Source organism: Rhincodon typus, chromosome 26 (assembly GCF_021869965.1).
Source record: "Rhincodon typus isolate 14 chromosome 26, sRhiTyp1.1, whole genome shotgun sequence".
In the NCBI taxonomy this organism is placed as follows: domain Eukaryota; kingdom Metazoa; phylum Chordata; class Chondrichthyes; order Orectolobiformes; family Rhincodontidae; genus Rhincodon; species Rhincodon typus.
Window position 1 is genome coordinate 29,855,735 of NC_063357.1, and position 22,917 is coordinate 29,878,651.

Sequence of the window (22,917 nt, forward strand, 5' to 3'; positions counted from 1 at the left end):
GTCAGCTTTCCTGCTCCTCTGATGCTGCCTGGCCTGCTGTGTTCATCCAGCTCTACACCTTGTTATCTCAGACTCCAGCATCAGCAGTTCCTACTATCTCTAAGACAGAGAGAGATTTGTTCCGGGAGACAGACTTCACCTTGGACCAGAATCATGAATGGTGCCAGGAACGATTCTAAGCCTCCAGATCAGCCATCGATCGAGAGGTCCCCAATGGACAGAAGGATGTGAGACTTGTTGCCTTTTATCTTTTTTTTTTCCATTTATTATTACCACTATTGTCATTATTATTACTTAATAAACATTCATATTTAAGCAAATTGTTGTTGTCAAGTCTTCTCTTTATATTTAACCAAATCCAAAAGAACACCTTGGATACACGCTGTGATCCAAGACACATACGATGCATGGAAGCCATCAACATTTGTACTAGATCCTAAATCATGTTTTGTTATTGGATTCCCTCTAGGCCATGGGTTTGCTTAAGGCTTCATTGGTTGCCATGAGAAACTGGTCTTCGATGGAATTGTCACTAACCTCTCACCCCTGCACGTTTTCAATACACAAGTGACATATTTTGTGATATTTCAATCCACAAGTGCATCAATAAATTTCTTTAAACAGCTTAATATATTATACCCCTGCACCCAAGTTTATCATGAAATGGAGCAATCAAACAAGTCCCCTTTCCTCAATCTGTCAGTTGAAAAATCTTCTAGTGGATTCTCTAATAATATTGACCAAACCCAATGTTCACTGGTCATTATATATGTTAGGTTTCCTACAGTTCCATGGGTGTCCAGATCAACCTTATTGACAACCTCCATCAAAGGCCTCCATTTGGCCCTGATGGGTTCCCAGTCTACCACAGATCACCCTGCAAAGACAAAGTGTCTCAATCATTTGAGCAAGTGGTACCTCAACTAGTTTAGTTGGTGGTTCCTTGAAAGCAAGGACAATGTCAGTCTGCTAGATAAGCCTTCAGATGACAGAAGAGCCCAATTTTGGATCTGCATGTTTTTCTCCATCCTGTGAGTGTATCGTTGTTTGGAAAGTAGAATTCACAGCTGTGAGCTCATTTCCATCTCTTTTTTTCTGCCACTTGTTCCACCTCCTAGTTGGGTCACTGAGCCTCAAAGTGATTTGCTCCATTATGGATGAGGAGGTGCTATACCAAGTTTTCAATGGATTTCTCCTCCTAGCCAGTAGTGTCAATGCCTCTATGCTTCAGAGCAATCTTGTACACACACCTTTTCATTTGGCCACTCAGTAAACAAAGGACAATGTATGACTAGGAGAAGAGAAGCTGCCGAGGAAATGGTTTTAATGTATCTGGAAGCAATTGTTTGTCTATTGGAATTAGTTCTTCAAAATCAGGCCTCTGGTGCTGATAGATACAGCTTCACGGAGCACACCTGTATTGTCCAATGGTCCTCCTATTTGATCCCCAGAATTCAGCAGATGCACCCTTGGTGCAAGCTCTCAAAGATCTAAATGCAATGTTAATTGATGGTCTAGGTTTTGCTGTAGTGGAGGAGGGTGGTCAACACCAGTCCTAATAGACCAAGACCTTTGTTGACTTCCATGTGTCCTTGTTGTCGAAGACATATTGTCACTGTTTGAAGAATGCAGTGCTGGCACAGTCTACTTGGTGCTGGACTCCTTTCTTGATAGTAGTTCAGTCTGAGAGTTGGCTGTTGAGGTATGGGAAGTTTAAAGTTTTGGCAAAGACCCGTAGCTTGGGTTATGGGTGAGGTTGTTGACTTGCTCGCCGAGCTGGCTTGTTTTCGTTCAGACGTTTCGTCACCATGGGATGTGCTGCACATACTCCAGTGCCACCCTGTTTATGTAGATGGCATGGGGAATGCCCAATGGCCCAGAGGATGTTGGTCGAGGATCTGCATCTTGACAATGTTAAAGATCAAACCACGCATCTTTTACAAAGTGTTAAAAACGTCAGGTATCCATGGCTTGTCTGTATGGAGTGAGACGGTGTAGTCGTGCACAAGACCATGAAGCCTATGATACAAATAAATGATGTGAGTTATGGGTTTCCATTCTAATGTGATGCCAGGTATGTAACCTGTACATCCAATATCTGGCTGATCGTTTCAAAGAACAGTTGCCTTTGACTGCCTGCAATGGGTAGCAGTTTGACTGTGCTCAACCATCCCATGCTTGCAAATCTCAGAATATCATGTTGATCGTGAAATGTGATTACACCAATGAACAAAATTTACTAAATGACCTTGACTATGTTAGGAATTGCATTGGAAACCAATTTAAGATTATCAGTTGTGTTCATAGTATGCTTCACACACCCATACTAGAAACTACATGTATTCACAGACAGGTTCCTGACCTTTACAAGCAAACAGAATATGTCCATATATTGCACCTTTTTAAAATGAGGTAAGGATTATAGAGACAGCAATTCCTGCTATGTTCCCCATGACAATGCTGTAACCAATTACAGTCTACCTGCCCGGACTAATTTCCATCAGCTAAGTAACAGTTAATAATAAACAGTTTCTGCTGCATCTCCATGCCGACCATCATCTAACTAATCAATACCCTGTACTCATGTTGTATAAATTGCTATTTCTTTTCCAAGTTTGGGATTCTTGCATCACCACCCTGATAAATGCAAAGTGAAAAGCTTTGATTTTGTGTCTCTTTTCAGCAACATTTAAGTCAAGAAGAACATATATAACTCACTGGAACTCCCATTATAGCCTATCATTTCACAGAAAGACTGTCTCTTTCAAATTTCCTGGTCATCCTACCTTTTACCTCCTTCACTCCCATCAATTCAGTCTTGAAGTTTTCTCAATCCAATTTAAGCTAAAACACCACTTTCCATTTCCCATTTTACTTCATCCGTTGCTATCTATTTCCTTGACATGCATTCACCTCCTGTGCTTGAAGCCTATTTTATCCATATGGGAGGAATTGGAGTTCCACTTTACATTATCCACATTTACTTTTAAAAAGCAGGATTGCTAGGTTTCAATCTGCAGTGTAAATTTAGCTATCAGGATCAGTCCCACAAAAAGAAGGGGCAGGAACTATTCAGTACATTGCCCATTGGATCAGGGATGAAGGGAATCAAGACAGCAGGTTCAATAACACTACAGAATGCTTTAACAAACAGTTTTAGTGTGTCAACAATGACTCAACAAATATTAAAAATGAATCTTGAAATTTTCAAGAAAATCCTATTGAGAACTCATGACATTTGACAAGGTCCCCCATGGAAGACGAGTCAAAAAAGTAAAAGCCCATGGTATACAGGGTAATGTGCTGAATTGGATCCAAAGTTGGCTTTATAGCAGAAAACTAAGGGTAATGGTCAATGGTTGCCCTTTCAAATGGAAAGCTGTTTCAAGTGGCATTCTGCAGGGCTTGGTGTTGGGACCCCTGCTGTTTGTTTTATATATTAAAAATCTGGACTTGAAATTGTGGGGCACAATTGAAAACTTTGCAGAAGACACAAAAATTGGCAGTGTGGTGGATAGTGTAGAGGATAGCTGTAAGCTCCAAAATCATATGGATGTGTTGGTGGAGTAGGCAGGAAAGTGGCAGATGGAGTTTAACTCTGCCAAGTGTGAAGTAATGCATTTAGGGAGGTCAGGCAGTAAAACAGAGTACACAATACATGGGAATATACTAAGAGGGGTAGATGAATTTAGAGATCTTGGTGTGCAAGTGCACATGTCCTTAAAGGTAGCAGGACAGGTAGATAAGTGTTGCAAAGTTGGCTATAGTACTTGTGGATTGGAAAGCAGGACATTAGAATTTGTTTATTAAATGATAGGGAGAGAAGAGTGCATGATCCTTTTAAAAGATGATGGGTTTATTTCTAGGCAGCAGCAGTGCACAGAGAGTTCTTGAAATTGAAACATTTATCAAAAGGCTATATTGTTAGCAGGCAAAGCAGCATTTTTACCAAGACAGCAGGTTTTTGAATTTAGCAAATTAATTTAAACCAGGCCCTAGATACCAAAACCCAGTTAAATTTAAAACTAATAGTTTTGACAATCTCAGACTAATCCTATTGTAAGAAATTAATAGGTCATCATGGGTATGAAGGAAGAGGGTATTTGAAAATCGATGTGAGAGTTAAATGTCATTTGCCAAGAAAAAGCTCTCAACTTTAAAAAAAATCGCTGGTTCTCACAGAAATCTCAGAGTAAGCACCATCTAAATAAAGGTACTACAGCACTCTTAGCTAATATTCCTGACACAAGAATTTGATGGAAAATGGATTCCTGACTGGAGGACAGCGGAGAAGGAAAAGAACATTCCAGAAGACTTATCCTGACTGTAATTTTGGGAGATTAAGTTTTAATTTTTAAAATTAATTTTGTTTATATAGGTGGTACTTGTATCTATTGGAACAGCATACCATTAGAATTTTATTTGGAATAGTTAGCAGTTAAGGGGGGATTATTTGGTTTATTAGTAGTTCTGTTAATTTGTTAACTGTTAGAGTTAGATAAATAAATTGCTACTTTTTGCTTATAAAGTGAGTACCAGAGATTTCTTTTTATTTAACCACCTCTCCATAACAATAAGGTTGTAAAGATGAAATATGGAATGGTCTTCTTCATTGGCAGAATTATGGAATACAGAAGTAGAGATATAGTGATGAAACTAAATAAGACACTGCTGAGGCCATGACTGGAGTATAGTGTGCAGTTCTGTTCACCATATTACAGGAAGGACGTAATTGCTCTGCAGAGAGTACAGAGATGATTTACTAGGATGTTGCCAGGACTGGAGAATTGTAGCTGCAAGGAGAGATTGGAGAGGTTGGGGTTGTTTTCCTTGGAGCCGAGAAGGCTGAGAGTGTGACCTCATTGAGGTATACAAATTTTGAGGGGTAGAGATAGAGTAGACAGGAGGAACCTGTTTCCCTCAGCAAAGAGATCAAAAACCAGGGTCTTAGACTCAAGCTGAGTGGCAGAAGGATTAGAGAGGACATGAGGAAAAGTGTTTTTTACACAGAAGGTAAAAATTGAATTGGTGGTGGAGGCAGAGAGCCTAAACTGTTAAAAAGTAATTTAAGTGCTGTAAGTTGCAAGGCTATGGGCCGTGTGCAGGAAGATAGGTTTAGAAAAGGCATCTGGGTGTCCTTGGGTTGGCATGGACAAAATGGGCCAAATGTGGTGTATGGTTGTATGATTCTTAATTGACACCTCTTGACAGGTTAACACTTGCTGACAATCCTTTACAAATATTTCTTGAAAATTATTGATAGATCTTGACAAGATGCACAAAAGGTCCACAAGGTTTATACACCTTTTACAGACAATCTTTTCCATAGTTACAGTCCAAAGGTCACTTAACCATTCCCAAAGGATGCTTGTCCCCACTTCCAAAGGACACCTGACACTTCACTCACAGGATTCATGATCTCCACTCCCAAGTTGTCCAGTGAGAACATGCACAGAGCTCTCTCTGTTCTCCAAAAGGATAATCTGGCTATCCATAAAGAAACGCATTGATAATAAATGCATTCTCATCTGCTGTAATATCCGCATTTTAGGTTCCACACATCAGGGACACCAAAATCAGATTTTAGTGGAGGTAACTGGTCATTTGAGTGGAAATTCCATTTGCATTGCAGGAGAAACACCTTATAGACTTTTAAACTGTCAGAGTTACATCCCTACAATCTTTCTCAACCTTGGATTCTTTGACATGACTAAATGCTCAGTTAAAAGTTTCTTTGCTTTCTCAGGGAACAAAAAAGTCAAGGATTGTAGGTAAGGAATAAAAAGTTGGCAGGAAACAAAGAATTTAGAGGAAATGGAAGTTTCTTTGAGAAGCGAAGAAATAAAGCGATAGTTCTAGGGAAGGGAATGAACGCAGTATACAGTTCTATTCTTGGTAATATATAAATGATTTGGACTTTAGTTTAAGGAACAAAATGCTGAAAACTAACAACACAAAGTGAGCGAAGCCAAGTATGAGGAGGATCGTACAAAAGATTTCCAGAAGACATTGAATAGTGGGATGTGCAAACAGATAGCAGATATAATTGGTTCAGTCTGAATTAATATGTTTTAAAAGGAAGTAGAACAACGGGAATGTGTAATTAGTCAATGATATTGAGGATTGTGGATGAATAGAGACTTAGAGATTCAAATGAATCCTGAAAGGTTGAATACAGATAAATCGTTAATAACTATTCTATCATGTTTTGGATTTTATTATTGGGGCATATGTCACAAAGGTAAAGAATTAATGATAGAATAATACAAGTTTTAATTATAGTATTGTGTGCTGCTTTCAATACCTCATTTTAGAAAAGAATTTACAGCCCTACAGATTCCCCAAAGTAATATCAGGAATATTAAAGTATGCTTGAAGAGATAGTGAGACTTTTCCATTGGAGCAGAGAAAGCTGAAGAGATCTAATAGAGAGAAAACAAAATGGAAAGAACTGAGGATGCTGTAAATCAGGAACAAAAACAGAAGTTGCTGGATAAGCTCAACATGTCTGGCAGCAAATGTGAAGAAAATCTCAGAGTTAATGTTTCGGGTCCAGTGACCCTTCCTCAGATCTAGTAGAGGTTTTCAATGAATAGTTTGGATAAGTGGACTGGAAGTTTTTTTTGTCTGTTAGGGAGTAAGTAAAAACGGGCCAGCAGTTAAAAAAAACAAATGTTATAAAGACAGCAGTGAGTTTAATGCCATGAATTTTTAAGTGAAAAATTAAAAAAAATGTTTGAAGGGGCATAAAGGGAAATGAGGAAACTGCAATGCAGAAGATTAGTTTTGAGCTGATCTAGCACAGAACCGGCACAGACATGATGGGCCAAATGTTTTCTTTCTCTGGGATGATGTACTATGGCTTCCAACTGCAGGGGGACTGTTGATTTTAAAAGGTAATATCTACTCATTATTTGTGCAGTAATGCAACATCTCACTCAAGAAATTATGCTGCAAAACTTCTGATTAATATAATTGATATAAACATGGTGATACACAATATATGCTTCTGTCTTAATGACACTTTTTGAGAGGTAATTTCAAATAATGTTACTCTAATCGAATGTTCTCTGTCTCGCTAAGAGCAAAAGCAGAGATAAGTGTCTGCTGACAAATAGCCACTCCCAAGTAGGAATACAACATGTAAAAACATACTCTGGTGATCAGGCTCTTGCGATAACAATGTTGAGAAGTGTGCACAGAATGACAGCCCAAACCCATGCTGGATTACAATGTATGATTAGTCTGCTCACTGCTGTCACAGAATTTAAAAAAGTTGTTCAGCTAAGGTTTTTAGGTTCTGGATGTATTAACACTATCTCCAGTTTGAGGTATCCACTTTTATTTGTCTCACACCTACCATTATTCCGCAAATGTCTGAAGGATATGGTTCCTCAAAAGATGAAGTTTCCAAAAGTAATGTTTCCTCTTGCTATAACTGAAGTATTCCACGCTTCATTTTTCCTAATTTTATGTTTGACATATTTCCATTATCTTAGCTTTTTATCTCAGTTCATTGCCAATTTGAAGTTTACCATTCCGTGCACCAGAGCCCCTGTGATTAAAATCCCAAAGATTCATAGAATCACAGAATAGTTATAGTGAAGAAGTCTTTCTGCCCATTGTGAATGTATTGAGTCTATGAAATAACTGCACAGAGGCCATTATCCCATTAGCAAGTCATCTTTTATTTACATGGTGCACAGTACATGGATTTTGGCCAGCTAGATCAGAGCCAGACCCTGGAGTGAGCAGAACCCCAGACACTCCTGTTTATATCTGTCAGCCAGGGCTCCCTGATTGGCCCAGGTTAACAGTCCCAATCAGGGATCTCATATTCAATGCAATCCACCTGGCCAGCTCATTCCAATCACTACATTCCTCCTCCCATTGAGGTCTGGGAATGTAGGCCTGTTCTTTTTCTTGTAGCTTCTACTGGGACGTTTTCACCCCAGGTCCAGTTCCTCCAACTATGACTTGGACACAGGCAGCATATAACGGATCGTAGCCCATCTCTTGTGCTCAGAGCATCATGGGAGCATTTCATCCCCTTCTTCAGGTGGTAACGGTATCAAGACTGCATCCATCTCAAACTCTGTAGTTTCCTTGACATTAGACAGACGGGGAGAACCCAAGCTTCTGACAGTCTTTCTGGTTGTCCTGGCGGAGCAGGTACATTTCGTCCTGCCCCATGTGAAAGGTAACATATGATCCACGTTTGTCAGGACTGCCTCATCTACCCAAACATTGTATGTCACAGGACATGGCATCATGTCAACCTCGCCTCGTACCCATGCAGCGCTATTTCTGTGGTTTCAACACCAAACTTTATCCCCTGAAGTAAACCGTCTCTCTCGCTTAGAGGAAGCATGTGGCCAACATTGCCATTCCTGCTGCTATTTCATCCTCCCCGCAGGTCTGGGAATATCAGGTATAACCTGGTGTGGAGTCTTCTCCCCATTAGAACTCTGCTGGAGCTATTCCTGTTGTTGCATGAGGGGTTGTCTTGTAATCAAACAGGAACTGGGACAGTTTGGTGTGGAGTAAAGCTGTAGGCAGTTTCTTTAAGCCCACTTTCAATGTTTGGAGTGCTCTCTGCCAGACGATTGGACGTTGGATAGTATGGACATGTCCAAGCATGCTGAATGCCATTTGACTTTAGGATATACTCGAAATCCCTGCTGGCAAATGACATCCCATTGTCCATGACCACTACTTCCAGAAGTGTGTGTATTGCCAACGATGCTCTCAGCTTTTTAATTGTCATCTCTAAGCTTGACGAATGAACTCTATGCATGTCCAATCACATTGAACGGTCACCCAGAATGACCTAGAACACTGAGTCCATGAAAAGACCGGCATAGTCAATGTGTAATTGAAGCCAGGGTTTACATAGTCATTCCCATGTACGTGCTGGCCACAATGTTTGTCCTTGTTGGTCCTTTGGCCACTATCTCACCTATGTAGCATCCTATGCTGGCCACCAGACATAAATTCCTGCCAACATCTTCATTTTGGAAACTCCTGGATGATCTTGGTGGAGTTCAGCAAGTATCTGGCAGTGACCTTTAACCAGGACAATCACATTTACTTCCCATAATAATATGATATCCTCTACAGAGATCTGGTCTCACCGGATCTAGGTAGGTTTCAATTCTGGTTGTGATGCATTTATCTGTGTAACTGAAGACTTTCATTCCTGGAATCATTCTCTCAAATCTTTTCTGCATCCTCTCAAAGTCCTTTACATACTTCTTTATTTGTGTTTGCCAGTATTGAATGCAGGTGGTAAGGAGGGTATAAAGAGTCAGTGAAGGGATAGGTTAAGAGAATGGGCAAAAAGGTGGCAGATGGAACATGAGAAAATGCGACATTATCCACTTTCACAGGAAGACTTGTAAAGCAGAACATTATTTAAATGAAGAGGGATTTCAGAATGCTGTGATATAGATAAACCTGACCTTTCTTGTTCACAAATCTTAATATGTTAGCATGCAAGAACATAAAGTACTTATAAGGTAAATGGGATACAAGACATTTTTGCAAGAGGATGGAATATAAAATTTGGGGAGTCTGTTACGACTGAATACGGAATTGATGAGACACCACCTTAGAATACTGTGTACAGTTTAAGTCACCTTACTTCAGGAGGGACCTATTTACATTGGATGAAGTTCAGAGAAGATTCACGAGGCTGATTCCTGGAATGTGGGGAATGTCGTGAGCAAAGATTGAGGAAGCTGAGCTACTTATTAGAAGAACAAGAGGTGACCCACTGAAACATGTAAATTCTTAGGGGGTGGATGCTGAGATCTTCTTACAAGATGAATGTAAAACCATAGGGTACAGTTTCAAAATAAGGGGTCTTTGATTTAACAAGAGGAATTTCCATTCTTGGGGGTTGTTAGCGTTCAGAATTCTCTTTCCCAAATTCCTTGAGCTGTATACCGGGTCATTGAATATATGTAAAGCTGACTTAGACAAATTTTTGATCAATAAAAGAGTCAAAAGTTATGGAGAGGAGAAAATTGGAGTGAAGCTCACACGTGGATTGTCTATGAGGTCACTGTAGCATGGAGCACAACTGAGGAGCTGAATGGTTTTCTGCTCCTAGTTCTTAAATAAGCCAGTTAAGACTGGACCAGTATTTTATCAAGGATCACCTTCAACTTGTGATAATTTTAGCCTCCATCAGTTGGCATTTCCAAATTAGTAGTTGAAATGTTACGGATGATTATTGTCACTTTACTCACTGTTTTAAACATTAACTCGAGATAAAGCCTTACCGTAGAACTTATGTAATATGTTTGGAGCCAGTGTTGCTGAGCTGGAGATCTATGCTTGAATTTGGCTTTCTTTGAAGATTTCAATACAACAAAAGTTTTAAATGTCTATGCAATCATGCTTTCAGAGAAATTACCATTTCAAAAAATTAGTTGAAACAATTTGTTTCGAGTCTGGTCAAAGCATTGGGGTCTGATGATATTTAGTGACCCACATTATTCAGAACAAATTCTTTACAATTGTTTATATCGAGCACGTAGAATGTGAGTAAATAACCAACTTTCTAAGAATAAAATTAACAGGAATGTAAGGAATACAAAAAGATCTGGAGAAGAAACACCAACTTGCATTTATATAGTGCCTTCAACATATGGTTTGCTGTCCTGTTATGAAGTAACTACAATAGAAGCATTTATATTAAGAAACAGTTGTAGTGTTAGCAATTCATAACAGATAGAAAACATGATACACTCCTAGGACACAAGAGGTGAACATGCCTGTGTGAGGTGTATAGGCCTGGATTACTGTTGACCTGACCCAGTGGGCAGCTTGAAAAATTTCACAAAACCATAAAATTGTGATTAGTGTGCAGACTGCAGAGTTACAGTTGTGTCTGATGTGTGTTCTCCACAGCATTGGCAGCCTGATCAATATACTTGGCTTCTGTTAGCCCAGTGAAGGCTGCTAAATTTGAAAAACTCATGCTAGGTTACGAGTTGGGTGAAACATGCAATCTTTAAAGGGAAAAGTGGTCACTTCTGCCACTGGTAAGTGAGCTCAGATTGGAATGTTTGAGTGTTGAGACCATCACTACTTTTATTTTACTCATTGTTTTGGTTTGGAACGTGAGTTGAAGTTAAGAACTGAACTTTGAACAGCAGCTTCTTTTAAAAGAAAAGTGAATTAAGACAGATGTTTTCTGCTGGGAACTGGCCTGGAAAATAACGCAACTTAATTATTGATGTAAAGATACTGTAGGTGAACTGGCACTGAGGTGTTGCCATGTGCAGGGCTGACAGCAGGTTGGACGTTGATTTGGTCGATCAAGTTAGAACCAGTGCTAGTCAGTTAACCATAGGAAATATTAGAGAGAAAGAGAGAACCAGTTCTGACTGAGTTTTGGCAGTAGGCAGTATGATTTTTGAAAAAATCCGGAGACTCATTTTTTGCTTTGCTCCCTCTCTGGTCTCTGTCTAGTCATCAAATTGTTTGATGTTCTGAGAAAAGAATCCCATTCTGTAAGAAATAAGTAAATATTTCTAGAAGTCTACTGAAACAGTCTGCATTAACCGGTGACTTCAGAATTCAAGCAAGACACACAGATCTACTTGCCTGTGAATAGCCTATTGTCCAAGGAATTCTGAAGGCCCGGCATCCATCGTTTTAAATAGTTTATTGCACTGGCAAATTATGATTCTTATTTTTTATTTCTTTAATTTATCTCTCACCTGTATCCTGTGCACCTGTCTGTGTGTTAATTTTTAGTTGTTAATTTTTGATCAAGTTATAAACTTGGTGTCTGAGAACTGTTGTAAGGAACAACTGAGCAATGAGGTGGGTCACTGTATGTTTTAATTTCACTGTGCTGCAAATCCAGTGCTAGTGAGGCTGTTTGGTTTGGTTTGCTATCCCTGTGTCATAACAAGATTTAAAAGGGAGTTTGTTGGATTTTGATTACTTCACTTTGATTGCTCAGACTGTTAAAAAAGTTTCAAGTTAATCCCTTTAAACTCTGCAGTTTAGATGATTCTGGTTTGGCAGAGACGTACCATTTGGTAAGGCAGAACACTTAGTTGATGCATAATATCAAACTTTATTGAATATAAGCAAAGACCATAATACAGTAATCCAACCACTATAATGATTTCAGTACCAAGCAGAAGACAAATGCTAAGCTTTCAAGAGGATCACAATAGCCTCCATACAAAGACGGTAAAGCAATATATTCAGATACAAGACAGATTTCTGGTTCAACTTGGATTCCCATTTGTGGATAGGAAATGTTCTTCTTTCCTAAGACAGTACATACCAAAGTCCCCAATGACAGAAGTCCCTGACTACGCTGTCCTGAAACCGGTCTTTTCAAAACACCTTAAATTTCCGCTTCGTAGAATTTGAGAACATTTTTAAACTGGTCTATATTCTGGCTAATGTGGGCAAAAGCATTACTTCCCTCAGCCGGAAAACATCCACACATATAACTCTTATTTTACAATAAGTTTGGAATTAAGCCTCTTTAATTAAAACATATTTTAATTAAAAAATCCAATTTGCTTATAATGCAGTGATGCTTAAATTAATTGGTCTTTACCATTGTACAAATTGCCTTAACATAAGAAAATAAAGCAATTTTCTCATAGAATGACAGGCCTACATTCATTAGTTTGTGTGTCTGTGGGTGTGAAACCTGAGGACAGTTTTAGCTGTTAGTGAATTGGAAGCGTTTTGCCCTGTATCTTGCAGACGCTGTTCCTCAGCTTATGAATAAATTCCATTTAAGATACATATTGTTACATTTATCAGTAGAAATTAATTTTAAGTCTTTTATTTCTAATTATTAATTACTTATTTTTTGAATACAAATATAGTTAGGGTACTTCTTCTAATTAATCATTGATTTCTTGGTTGATAACTAAATCTGCCAGTATTTTGAGATTGGATGTATCTCTGCAGCAGCAGCGCAAGATGACTCCTTTCAGACCCAATGTATCAATGCAGAAAATAATTGCTCTCCTCTCTCAGATTAGTTATTTGCGAAAAGCATCTAAAAATACACAGATTAAGCAAGCTGAATCTCAAATCCATACCTTCACTCTACTTATAGGGAAATCAGTTGGTAAATGGGAGCAATCCACAGTGGCTGCTATTCATGGATTGGGTCAGGAGTTGGGGAATGGGGATTATTATGGATCAGGAAGTCAGAAGTAGGGATGGGGAGGGTTCACAGTTATGATGGGGCAGATCAAATGGATCAGGAGAAAGCTCGAAATTCTAATAAGGGGTGTGGGTTCTGAGAGCTAGTGGGCAAGGTTTGAGAGTACTGGATTGTGGAATTTCCTCAGGTTGTCATATTAGGTCCAGGAGTTAAATACAAAAGGACATTCAACTCTTCGATCCAAACAACCATTATCTCTATGTAACTGATTACATCAACCAAAGTTTGGGAAGACTATCGAAAAATCTAAACTAAATCTAAAAAAAACAGAACAACAATGATATAAGCCACCTCCTCCCTGAATCAGTTCAATCTGAAAGTGCGTCAGTTGAAGGCTAGTTTTAGTTTGGAATCCAATTTAAAATGTTTAGACCCCCTACCCCTCCAAACTCTGTCGAAACCTGCCCATTTATGTTAGGGTTAAATTTCACCTGTGACTAGCCTCACAGCCAAATCAGGAATGACATACTAGAATTGAATTGGTACAATTAATTTTGGATTCTCAGTTGCCGGTTGTGCAGAAAAAGTTGGATGTTTTCAGAATAATTCTCTTGTTAAGTTCCCGTGGCCCAGCTTAATCTTTTTCTGGTCCAATCAAGTTGTCGTCCACTGTTACTGTACTTTGATTCTCACAGGGAACCCCATGCACCTGTAAAAAAAGAGTAGATCAACATGTTTATCTGCGCCCTGCAAAATGCAGATATTTCCCTGCACTTGTTAAATAACATAGCTTCCATCTTCTGGATTATTTGGAGAAAGAAGAAATTAAGACATAATAGGGCCCAGCGTACAATGAATTTCTTTGAGAAGCCATCACAAAAGGAAGCTGTGACAAAGTTGATGAATATGCCCAGTATTGGCAAAAGTGAATGGTGTTGCACCTTGCATGGATCTCTCCAAAAAAGACAAAAATCAGAAATTGCTAAGAGTCAACATACAAATTAAGAATGACTGCTGGGAAATATTTGGTGTGGAACTGCCTAAGCGAGGACAGTTTTGTCCAGTGAAACGCTCAAAGTCACTGCAGCATTTTACAAACATTTATCTCCAAAACACGAGAGGCTTAATGTGCTGAACTTGGACTTCACAACACAAACTGAAAGATCTAAATGCTCTGCTCCTGTTTTAAGTTATCACATATAATTTCCAAAAAAAATAGAAATAACACCAAACAATTTCTCTTTGAGATAGTAAGAACTGCTGACGCTGGAGTCAGAGATAACACAGTATGGAGCTGGAGGAGCACAGCAGGCCAGGCAGCATCAGAGGAGCAGGAAAGCTGATGTTTCGGCTAGGGACCCTTCTTCAGAAATCAGAAATCCTGACCCGAAATGTCAACTTTCCTGCTCCTCTGATGCTGTCTGGCCTGCTGTGCTCTTCCAGCTCCACACTAAATAATTTCTCTTTAGTGTTTTCACCAACATTTAAAGAAATCGGAAAGACTTGCATTTATATATGACTATAAGTTGTATCAAATTGTTTTACAGCCAATGAAATACCTTTTTGCAGCGTTTAAAGCGAGTGAAAATCAGCTTTTAGTGTTAACTATGGTGTGAGCAGTGAAGTTTTGGATGAGCTCAACTTTAAGATAAGGGCAAATCCAAGAAAAAAGATTACTTATTCATTCCTCAAGTAATGTTCTGAGGGTATGATAATATAATTCTAAATTAAGATCCTGCATTCAGTGTTTGATTAAGAGCTGGATTTAGTCCCTGAATGTTAGAAAAAAAGCAATGTCTGAATAACAAAACAATACTGTCTCCTAACTTCTCTTCAGTTCTAGGCCCTTCAAAAACAATGCAGAATGTAAAAACAGACAGGAAAATGAGGTACAAGAATCTTGCAGGCATATCAAAGGAAATTGCCAAAAGTCTACCTTTTCCAGGTGCCCATTCTCTAACTGCTTCCATTTTGAGCAAATCTTGACCTTTGCACCTGTAATTTAATCAGATACAATCAGTACGGAACCTAAAGATTTATGATATTGAGTGAAATGTACCAGAAATTAATTCAATAGTTCTATTATAGAGTCACAGAGTCATACAGCATGGAAACACACCCTTTGCTCTGACACCATGCCGACCATAATCCCAAACTAAATTAGTCCCATCTGCCTGTGCTTGGCTCATATCCCTCCAAACATTTCTTATTCATCTACTTATCCAAATTTCTTTTGAATGTAACTGTACCTGCATCCATTACTTGTTCTGGAAGTTCATTCCACACATGAACCATTCTCTGTGTAAAAAGTGCCTCTCATATCATTATTAAATCTTTTGCCCCTCACCTTAAAAAATATGGCCCCTAGTTTTGAAATCCCCCAGCCTAGGGATAAGACACCTGCCATTCACCTTATCTATACCCCTCATGATTTTATAAACCTCTATAAGGTCACCCCTGAACCTCTTATGCTCCAGTGACAAAAGTCCCAGCCTTTCCAGCCTCTCCTTAAAGTTCAAACCATCCATTCCCAGCAACATCCAGGTAAATCTAGGTATGTGTGCTAAATGCTTTCTTAACCACCCTGTCTATATGTGATGCAAACTTCAAAGAATTATGTACCTAAACGCCTAAGTCTCTCAGTTCTACAACACAACCTGAGGCCCTACTTTTAATTGTATTATTTCCTTTCCGAAATAACTCCACAAAGGTCGGTGAGCCATCACCAAGCCACACTTTACTTACATGCAGAGAGTCCTTGACACTGATCCAGCTTCCCCAGAGTCAGCTCTCAGAGTGAACAGAACCTCTGATACTGTCAGCCAGGGCTCCCTCATTGGATCAGATTAACAGCCACGATCAGGGAACTCATGTTCTATGAGGTCCACCTGGATGACTACATTTTCCTCTCAATTACCTGCCACTTAAACCTTTCCAAGTGCATTTGCTGTGCACACAATGACGTAGGACCAATCCGAACTACAGTTTGCCACAGATACAGAGATGGCTAAGGCAATGGAGATTAGTATAGGTTTGTACTCCATCTATAGTGAATTTCACTTTGAATACCATATAAGATGTTCAGTAACAACACTGAGGTGAATCAGTATTTACACTAAACTTTTAAAATTGACATCCCTGAAATTCACTGGGCCTCCCTCAGTCTCCTCCCACACTAATTCCACTATCTGGCAGATGTCCTGTAGCCAACTTTTTTGCATTATTTCACTTTTGACCACTAACATCATCTGAGCTTGATTGATCTACTTTTCCTATATATGTCCACTGTTTACTTCCCCTCTCTTGCTTGTACGTTTTGTATACATTCAGGCTAATTTAGATGCTGTACAGAGACTGGACGCTGCAGGAATTAACATCAAAGCAGTCAGCTCCTCTCTGCTGGTTTGGCACATGTGTTATAATGTGGAGCTTGACCTCTCCCCTCTGAGAATTAAAGCTGAAATACCCAAAGAGGAGTGCCTCACCCTATAACCTGTCAAAGGAGTATGAAAAGTGGTGTAACCTGCCTTTCAGCAACTTCTAGTGGTTAGATAAAATAAAACCCTGACACTCACTTCAAGATCAACAAGTAACTATTTATCTAACTCTAACAGTGAACAAATTAACTAAACTATTAACAAACCAAATAAATCTTGTCTAACTATTCCTGAATAAAGCAAGATTCTAATGGTGTACCAATAAATACAGGTCACACATATGTAAAATAAAAAATAGAATTTAGTCTCTCGAAAGTATAACCAGGTTACGTGTCTTCTGGAATGCTCTGTGCCTTCTCCATTGATTCTTCTTTCAGGAATATTCACTAGATGTGCCCTTGTTATTTAGATTGTGCTTTCTCTAAAACTTAGAGGAGACTGTGAGAGCCAGCGATCGTCTCTTGAGAGCTGAAGGCTGTTAGCTCTGGCAGATGACAGTTAGCTCTCTGGTCTTTGTCTAACGACCACCTTCTTTTATACCCTTGATGACATATCAATATTTCTTACAATAGGATTGGTCCTATGTTGTCAAAACCAAGGGTCTAGGCCCAAAACGTCAGCTTTCCTGCTCCTCTGATGCTGCTTGGCCTGCTGTGTTCATCCAGCTCTACACCTTGTTATCTCAGGTTTAAATGTAATTGGTTTTTTGGTATCTAAGTGCCTGGTTCAAATTGATTGACTAAATTCAAAATTTATTGTCTTAGTAAAAACTGCTGCTTTCCCTGCTAACTGTACAGCCTTTTGATACAAATATTTCAATCTGGGGGATCTCTGTGTACTTGCAAACTTTCAAGCTGCTGCCCACAGACATCCATTTTGAATCTCTAAGTACAGAAAAAGCACATCATCTTTTAAAGGACCATGCAATGCTTTCTCCCCCTAACATCTTACAAACACCAAATTCTAACTTCCTGCCTCCTAATCCATAAGTACTCTACCAAACTTCACAACACATGTCTGAGACACCTATCAGGCTCAGGTAGGAATCTTGTAAACAGACTTGAAATAGGACATTATTTACAATGACTGCAAAGCCTTTTTTTGGTGAAGTATCTTCTGTAAGCACTTAGTTGAACTTGTTGATCATGAAGTGAATGCCCTCGGTGGCAAGTGAGACAGTTATTTTTTGTGGGACCAGGAAACGCTAGAGTGCTCTTCGAATTTAATCCTAGTGGTTGCAGTCCTGGGCCCCCCTCACACACTTCTGAAATTGTAAGCCTTTACCTAGCCTTCTCCTACCACAGGTCTGACTGCAATGCTGGCTTCATGGTATCCAGGTTACCCAGCACTGCCTTCGGCTTTCCAGCTTGCCAGTTCTACATAAATGAGATTTTGCACCTGGAATAGTCTGGCTCTCCTGGACGGCAAGCTTGCTGGCTGCTAAAATGAGAAATTATTTTCCTCTGCTTCTGCGTCTATTAATTCATGTACTTATTAAAACTCTTACTCACGCATCTAGGTGGTGAAGAGTTCCACTTTCCATTACTCAGACATGTTATTGTATCCTCTCCCACTATCTTGAATCCAGATTTACAGCTGTATTTGACGGCCAAACTACAGATTGAAAAATGGGCATTTCTCACAACAGGAACAGAGCCACAGGGGGTCACTGTAAAGAGAGTAAACAGACATTAATTAGGAAATGTTACAGAGAATATTTGAACAATTGTGGGTGTCCAGCCAAAGGTCAGACAGATTGACAGAAAGATGGTTATCAAGTGAGTCTTAAAAATAAATCTTAAAAGGAAATGAGGATGATGAAGACATTGAGGAAACGAGAGGAAATTCCAGTGTCTAGGCCTTGAAGACTGAGAATATGAAAGCCCAGCCAGCAATTGTTGGATAAAAGGAGGGGCCACAGTTATAAAGGTAATGGCAGAGTTCAGAGATATCGAGGAGCAGAGCTTTTGGAGAGAGAAAGAGGAGAATCTAAAGCACAAAGATAAAAATTTTAAGTATGGCAAGTTGAGGACTGAAAGCTGGGCCATATCAGTCAAAATAGGGGTGAATGCAACTTTGTGTGGACTGTAAACTTGCAAAAGAGTTTTGGGTCAGTTGACATTTATTGACCATTAAAGACTGGAATTTGGCCAGACATTATTTGGAGTAATTGAGTATTGAGAGAAAAAAAATGCATGGATAAGAATTTCAGCAGTTGATATTCTGAGGTAGAGGCAGGGAAGAATGATATTTCTGAGGTAAAATAGAAAGGTTTGACTGCTAGAGGGTGTTTGGGTGCTTCTGACATCTTGGAGACAATGGTAACAATAAAGAGATAAGGACTGCAAAATTCTCTTGTGAGAAATATTTTGATTTCTATGGTTTTTATTGTTTATTGAAGCTTGAAACTGAAAATTTTTAGCTGCTCTTGAATAACTGGATCAAGAAGATATTAGGCCAGCTGGAAACAGTTCTCCACACTCAGTAATTTCTTTAATGTGCTTCTTTTGCAAATCAGTTCATGCTGCTAATGGCATCTGAGGAAACCTACAGGCAGCCTTGAAGTGTCAACTGAAAAAGGGAATCCTTATGGGATCAAGCAGTGAACACATGCAGTTGTTTTAAGATAGCAAATTATTAGTTATGTTCACAAATTTTGTATTTGAAAATCAGAATGAAACAACTGTGGCAAATTATGACAATAAGGTGAGAGTGCTTGGTTGATATTCACAGAATTATAGCAGAGAAGGAAGCTATCTGACCTGTTGTGATTGTACTGGTTCCCCAAATGAACAATTCACCTAATGCCAGCTCCCCCATCTTCTCCCTGTAATCCTGCATATCGTTCCTTTTCAGATAATAATCCAATTCCATTTTGAATGTCTCAGTTGAACTTGCCTCCACCATACTCTCAGGCAGCATATTCCAGATCTTAACCTCTTATTGATTGAGGAAGACTTTCTGTGCATTGTCATTGGTTCTTTTGCCAATGATCCTAAGTCTGTGTCCTCTCATTCATGATCCTTCCACCAATGAGAACAGTTTTTCTACTATCTACTTTTTGCAGACATAACTTGAACTGGATATTGAGGCATCTCTTTTCATTCAAGGTGGGAATGGGATAATTATATGCGATAATGCAAATCTAAAATGTCAGAGATCTAATTTTGAAACTGCAGGTGGATCCCCCTGCTCTTGAAAAAGCAAAGTGCACGACTAAATCACAAAGAAATGGTTTTCAAAGTTCTAGACCTCAGCTTCTCTTAGCCCTTTTATTACACCAACAGATTTGGGTAGTTCAAAAATAAATGAATGATAATGCCAGCTTTCTGGAGGCTGGGCCAGTCCTCTAATCCCATACCTTGAGCATCCTCTTTCCAGTCACTGAGGTCTACCTTTCGTATCTTGCTGCACTCCACATACCCTTTTGGGTACTGATTGAACTTAAATGCTTCCTGAGGAACAAGTTTAATCCCGGTGTTGTCACAGACAATCCTGGACAGGGAGATTTGAGAAAGAGCCTGGCGTTGGCTGCCTGAGAAAACTCCTTGATTTTCCCACCAGAATCTAAAGGAAAAGAAGAACTTGCATATGCATTACTGCTTTCACAGCATCAATATCCCACAGCTTATCAAAGATAATGATAAACACTTAAAGTACAGTCACTTGTAGTTTAAGGAACACAGAAGCTAATTTTGTGCATAGCAAAGAACAGTGAGATAAATGACCAGATGCGCTGAGTAGAGGGAGAAATATTAACCAGGTTTATGGGAAGCTTCCTTGCACATCTTCATTTTCCCTTGAAAGGGCAGAAGGATCTTAGTTTAGCACTTTATCTGAAAATGGATCTCTGACTGTGCAGCACTCCTCTAAATATTCACTAAGATGTAAATTAGGATTGTAGGTTCCTTGTGAGGTACTTGAACCTATGTTAGTTGAGTTCAGAGCTGAGAATGCTTACAGAGAGCTAAAGCTGATGTCTGATAAATCAAAGGGAAAAGCATCATAGAGAAATCTCTGAAATTGCTAAACTAGATCAGGTTGCAATGTGCATGATTGAGGCTGCTTCCTGTTGTAATGAATCACATGGAAACAAGAGGAATCTGACAATATTTTGAGAATTATTTGAGATTTACAAATCAATTGTAATCAATTCTATAAGGGATAATCAATAAAGGACTTTCACAGGGTGCAAAAATTATTCCCAATGATGATTAACATAGCAGAACAAATATTTTCAAAAAGTGAAAGAGCTGTGAGAATGTGGAGTACTTTATCATCCACCAGACTAAACTGAGACATCATTCATTTAAATGTGTGACCATACTATGGCTCTAAGAGGTGTATTTTGTCCTGGTTTTCTCATGAAGAGAGCTTAAGAAGGGGCACCAAGTGGTCTGTTCCAAGCCAGTAAAGTAAACAGCTTGTGAGGCATTTTTTTAAAAAGTTGGAACAGTAGAAGCAGCATGAATGGGTGGACTCAGGCTCCTACAGAACCAGGGTCTTAGTTTAGCTTTCAGTAGTTGTTGGGGTTTCAAAGTTGCCACACATCTCTCCCTGCTACAGCAAAATGCTTGAGTTCATTCTTCCTCTACCAGAATTTTCTCTTGATGCTCTTTCTTCCTGGACTGTAGAAATATTGCATGTGAGACAATCTGTTTTTCTGAATTTGGTTTACCAAGAATGTGTTTAAGGGTCGTTACTATATTGGAACAGTTGCTGTTTAGTAAATAATCTATTATTCTGTTAAGTTTTCCAACACAATTAATGTTACACCAATCCCTTTTTTTTTCCTTGTACTTTAACTGTAGAGTAAGAATTAAATGTGTTTTGCTTAAAGTCGAGTAATATAACCAATGAAATTACCCCTGGAACACAGCACCTTACACTTGTCTTTAAATAAAAAAAAGTTAGCCTAGACCATAGTTCCTTTATATTTTGAAGGGGGTTTGGTCTGGTCCATAATAAGTGGAAACTGGGCAATTATTTGGAAAGAACTAATATAAAATGATTCGGGAAAATGCGATCAGATTAATTCATTCTTGTTGAAAGGCAAACATTGATATTTGCATGAAGGATCAAGGGACCTCCTTTAAGACTGTGAATTCCATGGCTTCTACTTATTCGATGAGTGCAAATGCACAGCAGAGAAAGTGTATTTGCTATCCTAAACACAGTAACAGTGGACTTTCAGTTAGACTAAAGCAGCTATTTTAAGAAGGTCAGGCAGGAACTGCATTCATTGACTTCATATGTAGTAACTAGTAAACTCAGGAGGGGAAAATCAACTTTCCCATATTTGACAAAGAGACTCAGATTCTCAGTCAGAAGATCTAACTATGACTGTCCAATGAGTTCACTCAACAAACCCAACTGGTGAGTTAGGAATAATAAAAAAGGTCACCATTGTCAACAAACTGATTTCTCTGTTGTTAGTCACCATTTAACCAAAACAGACACTCTAAGCATTGCCCTTGAGGGCATATGTCCCATGTTTCCTGAATAGCCTTTGGTCCTATAGCTTCTTGGCCAAAGCCTAATATCTATCAACCACACTTTCTGACAAAGCTCCAATTATATGTGGAAATATCTCAACATTGTTATTGTAATGTTGGTTTTACACTTTACTTAAGTTTCAAATTTCTTCAGAACACTAAGTGATCACACAGTTTCCAACTGACTGAAGGTACATCTACAGGAAGGCAATAGCTGGTGAACAGTCTTCATACATGTTGGTTCATTTTGAAGACTGGAATCATATTTCCACAGTCTCTGAAAAGTGGCATGATGTAATGGAATGATTTGTTGGTTGATCAACAATGTGACACGCTTAGCACGCCCATTATCAACTTCGTACCTTGTAGTATGGTTCTTCATCTTATATGGCTGGAAGGTTTTATAGGATCTCAGAATTGGGAATGGAGGTGGGAACAAGAAATGATACCCACTGGATCACAGATTAGAGCTGCATGTCAACCTAGAATTCAGAGCCAGGAGCACTGGTTTCCATGCCTTGAGACTACCTGAGGCTGGGTGCGAACATTGCACCTTCAGACACAAGAGTGAAATTGTAACACAAAGCCAACTGTTTATAAACACAACTTAAAATAGCACAGTGACTGAGTGGTTAGCATTGCTGCTTCACAGCCCTGGAGAGCTGGGTTCGATTCCAGCCTCAGGTAGTTGTTTGTGCGGAGTTTGCATGTTTTCCCCCGTGACTGCACGGGTTTTGTCCAGGTGCACCAGTTTCCTCCCATAGTCCAGGGATGTGCAGGATAGGTAGGTTAGCCATAATAAATTACCCAGAGTGTCCAGGGATGT

General features: G+C 39.2%; 1 protein-coding gene across 1 annotated transcript in view; it reads right to left on the bottom strand.

Annotated features, from left to right (window-relative positions):
* Positions 1-13,793: 13,793 nt before the first annotated feature.
* The window catches only part of LOC109913293 (eosinophil peroxidase-like), a 46,944-nt gene continuing 37,820 nt past the window's right edge, over positions 13,794-22,917 (bottom strand). Inside the window, exons 12-15 of the mRNA XM_048612373.1 lie at positions 19,958-20,163; positions 18,104-18,265; positions 15,096-15,154; positions 13,794-13,868 (exon numbers count right to left, since the gene is read on the bottom strand). Coding sequence (XP_048468330.1) covers positions 13,794-13,868; positions 15,096-15,154; positions 18,104-18,265; positions 19,958-20,163 — 502 coding nt within the window. The remainder of the gene's footprint in view (positions 13,869-15,095; positions 15,155-18,103; positions 18,266-19,957; positions 20,164-22,917) is intronic.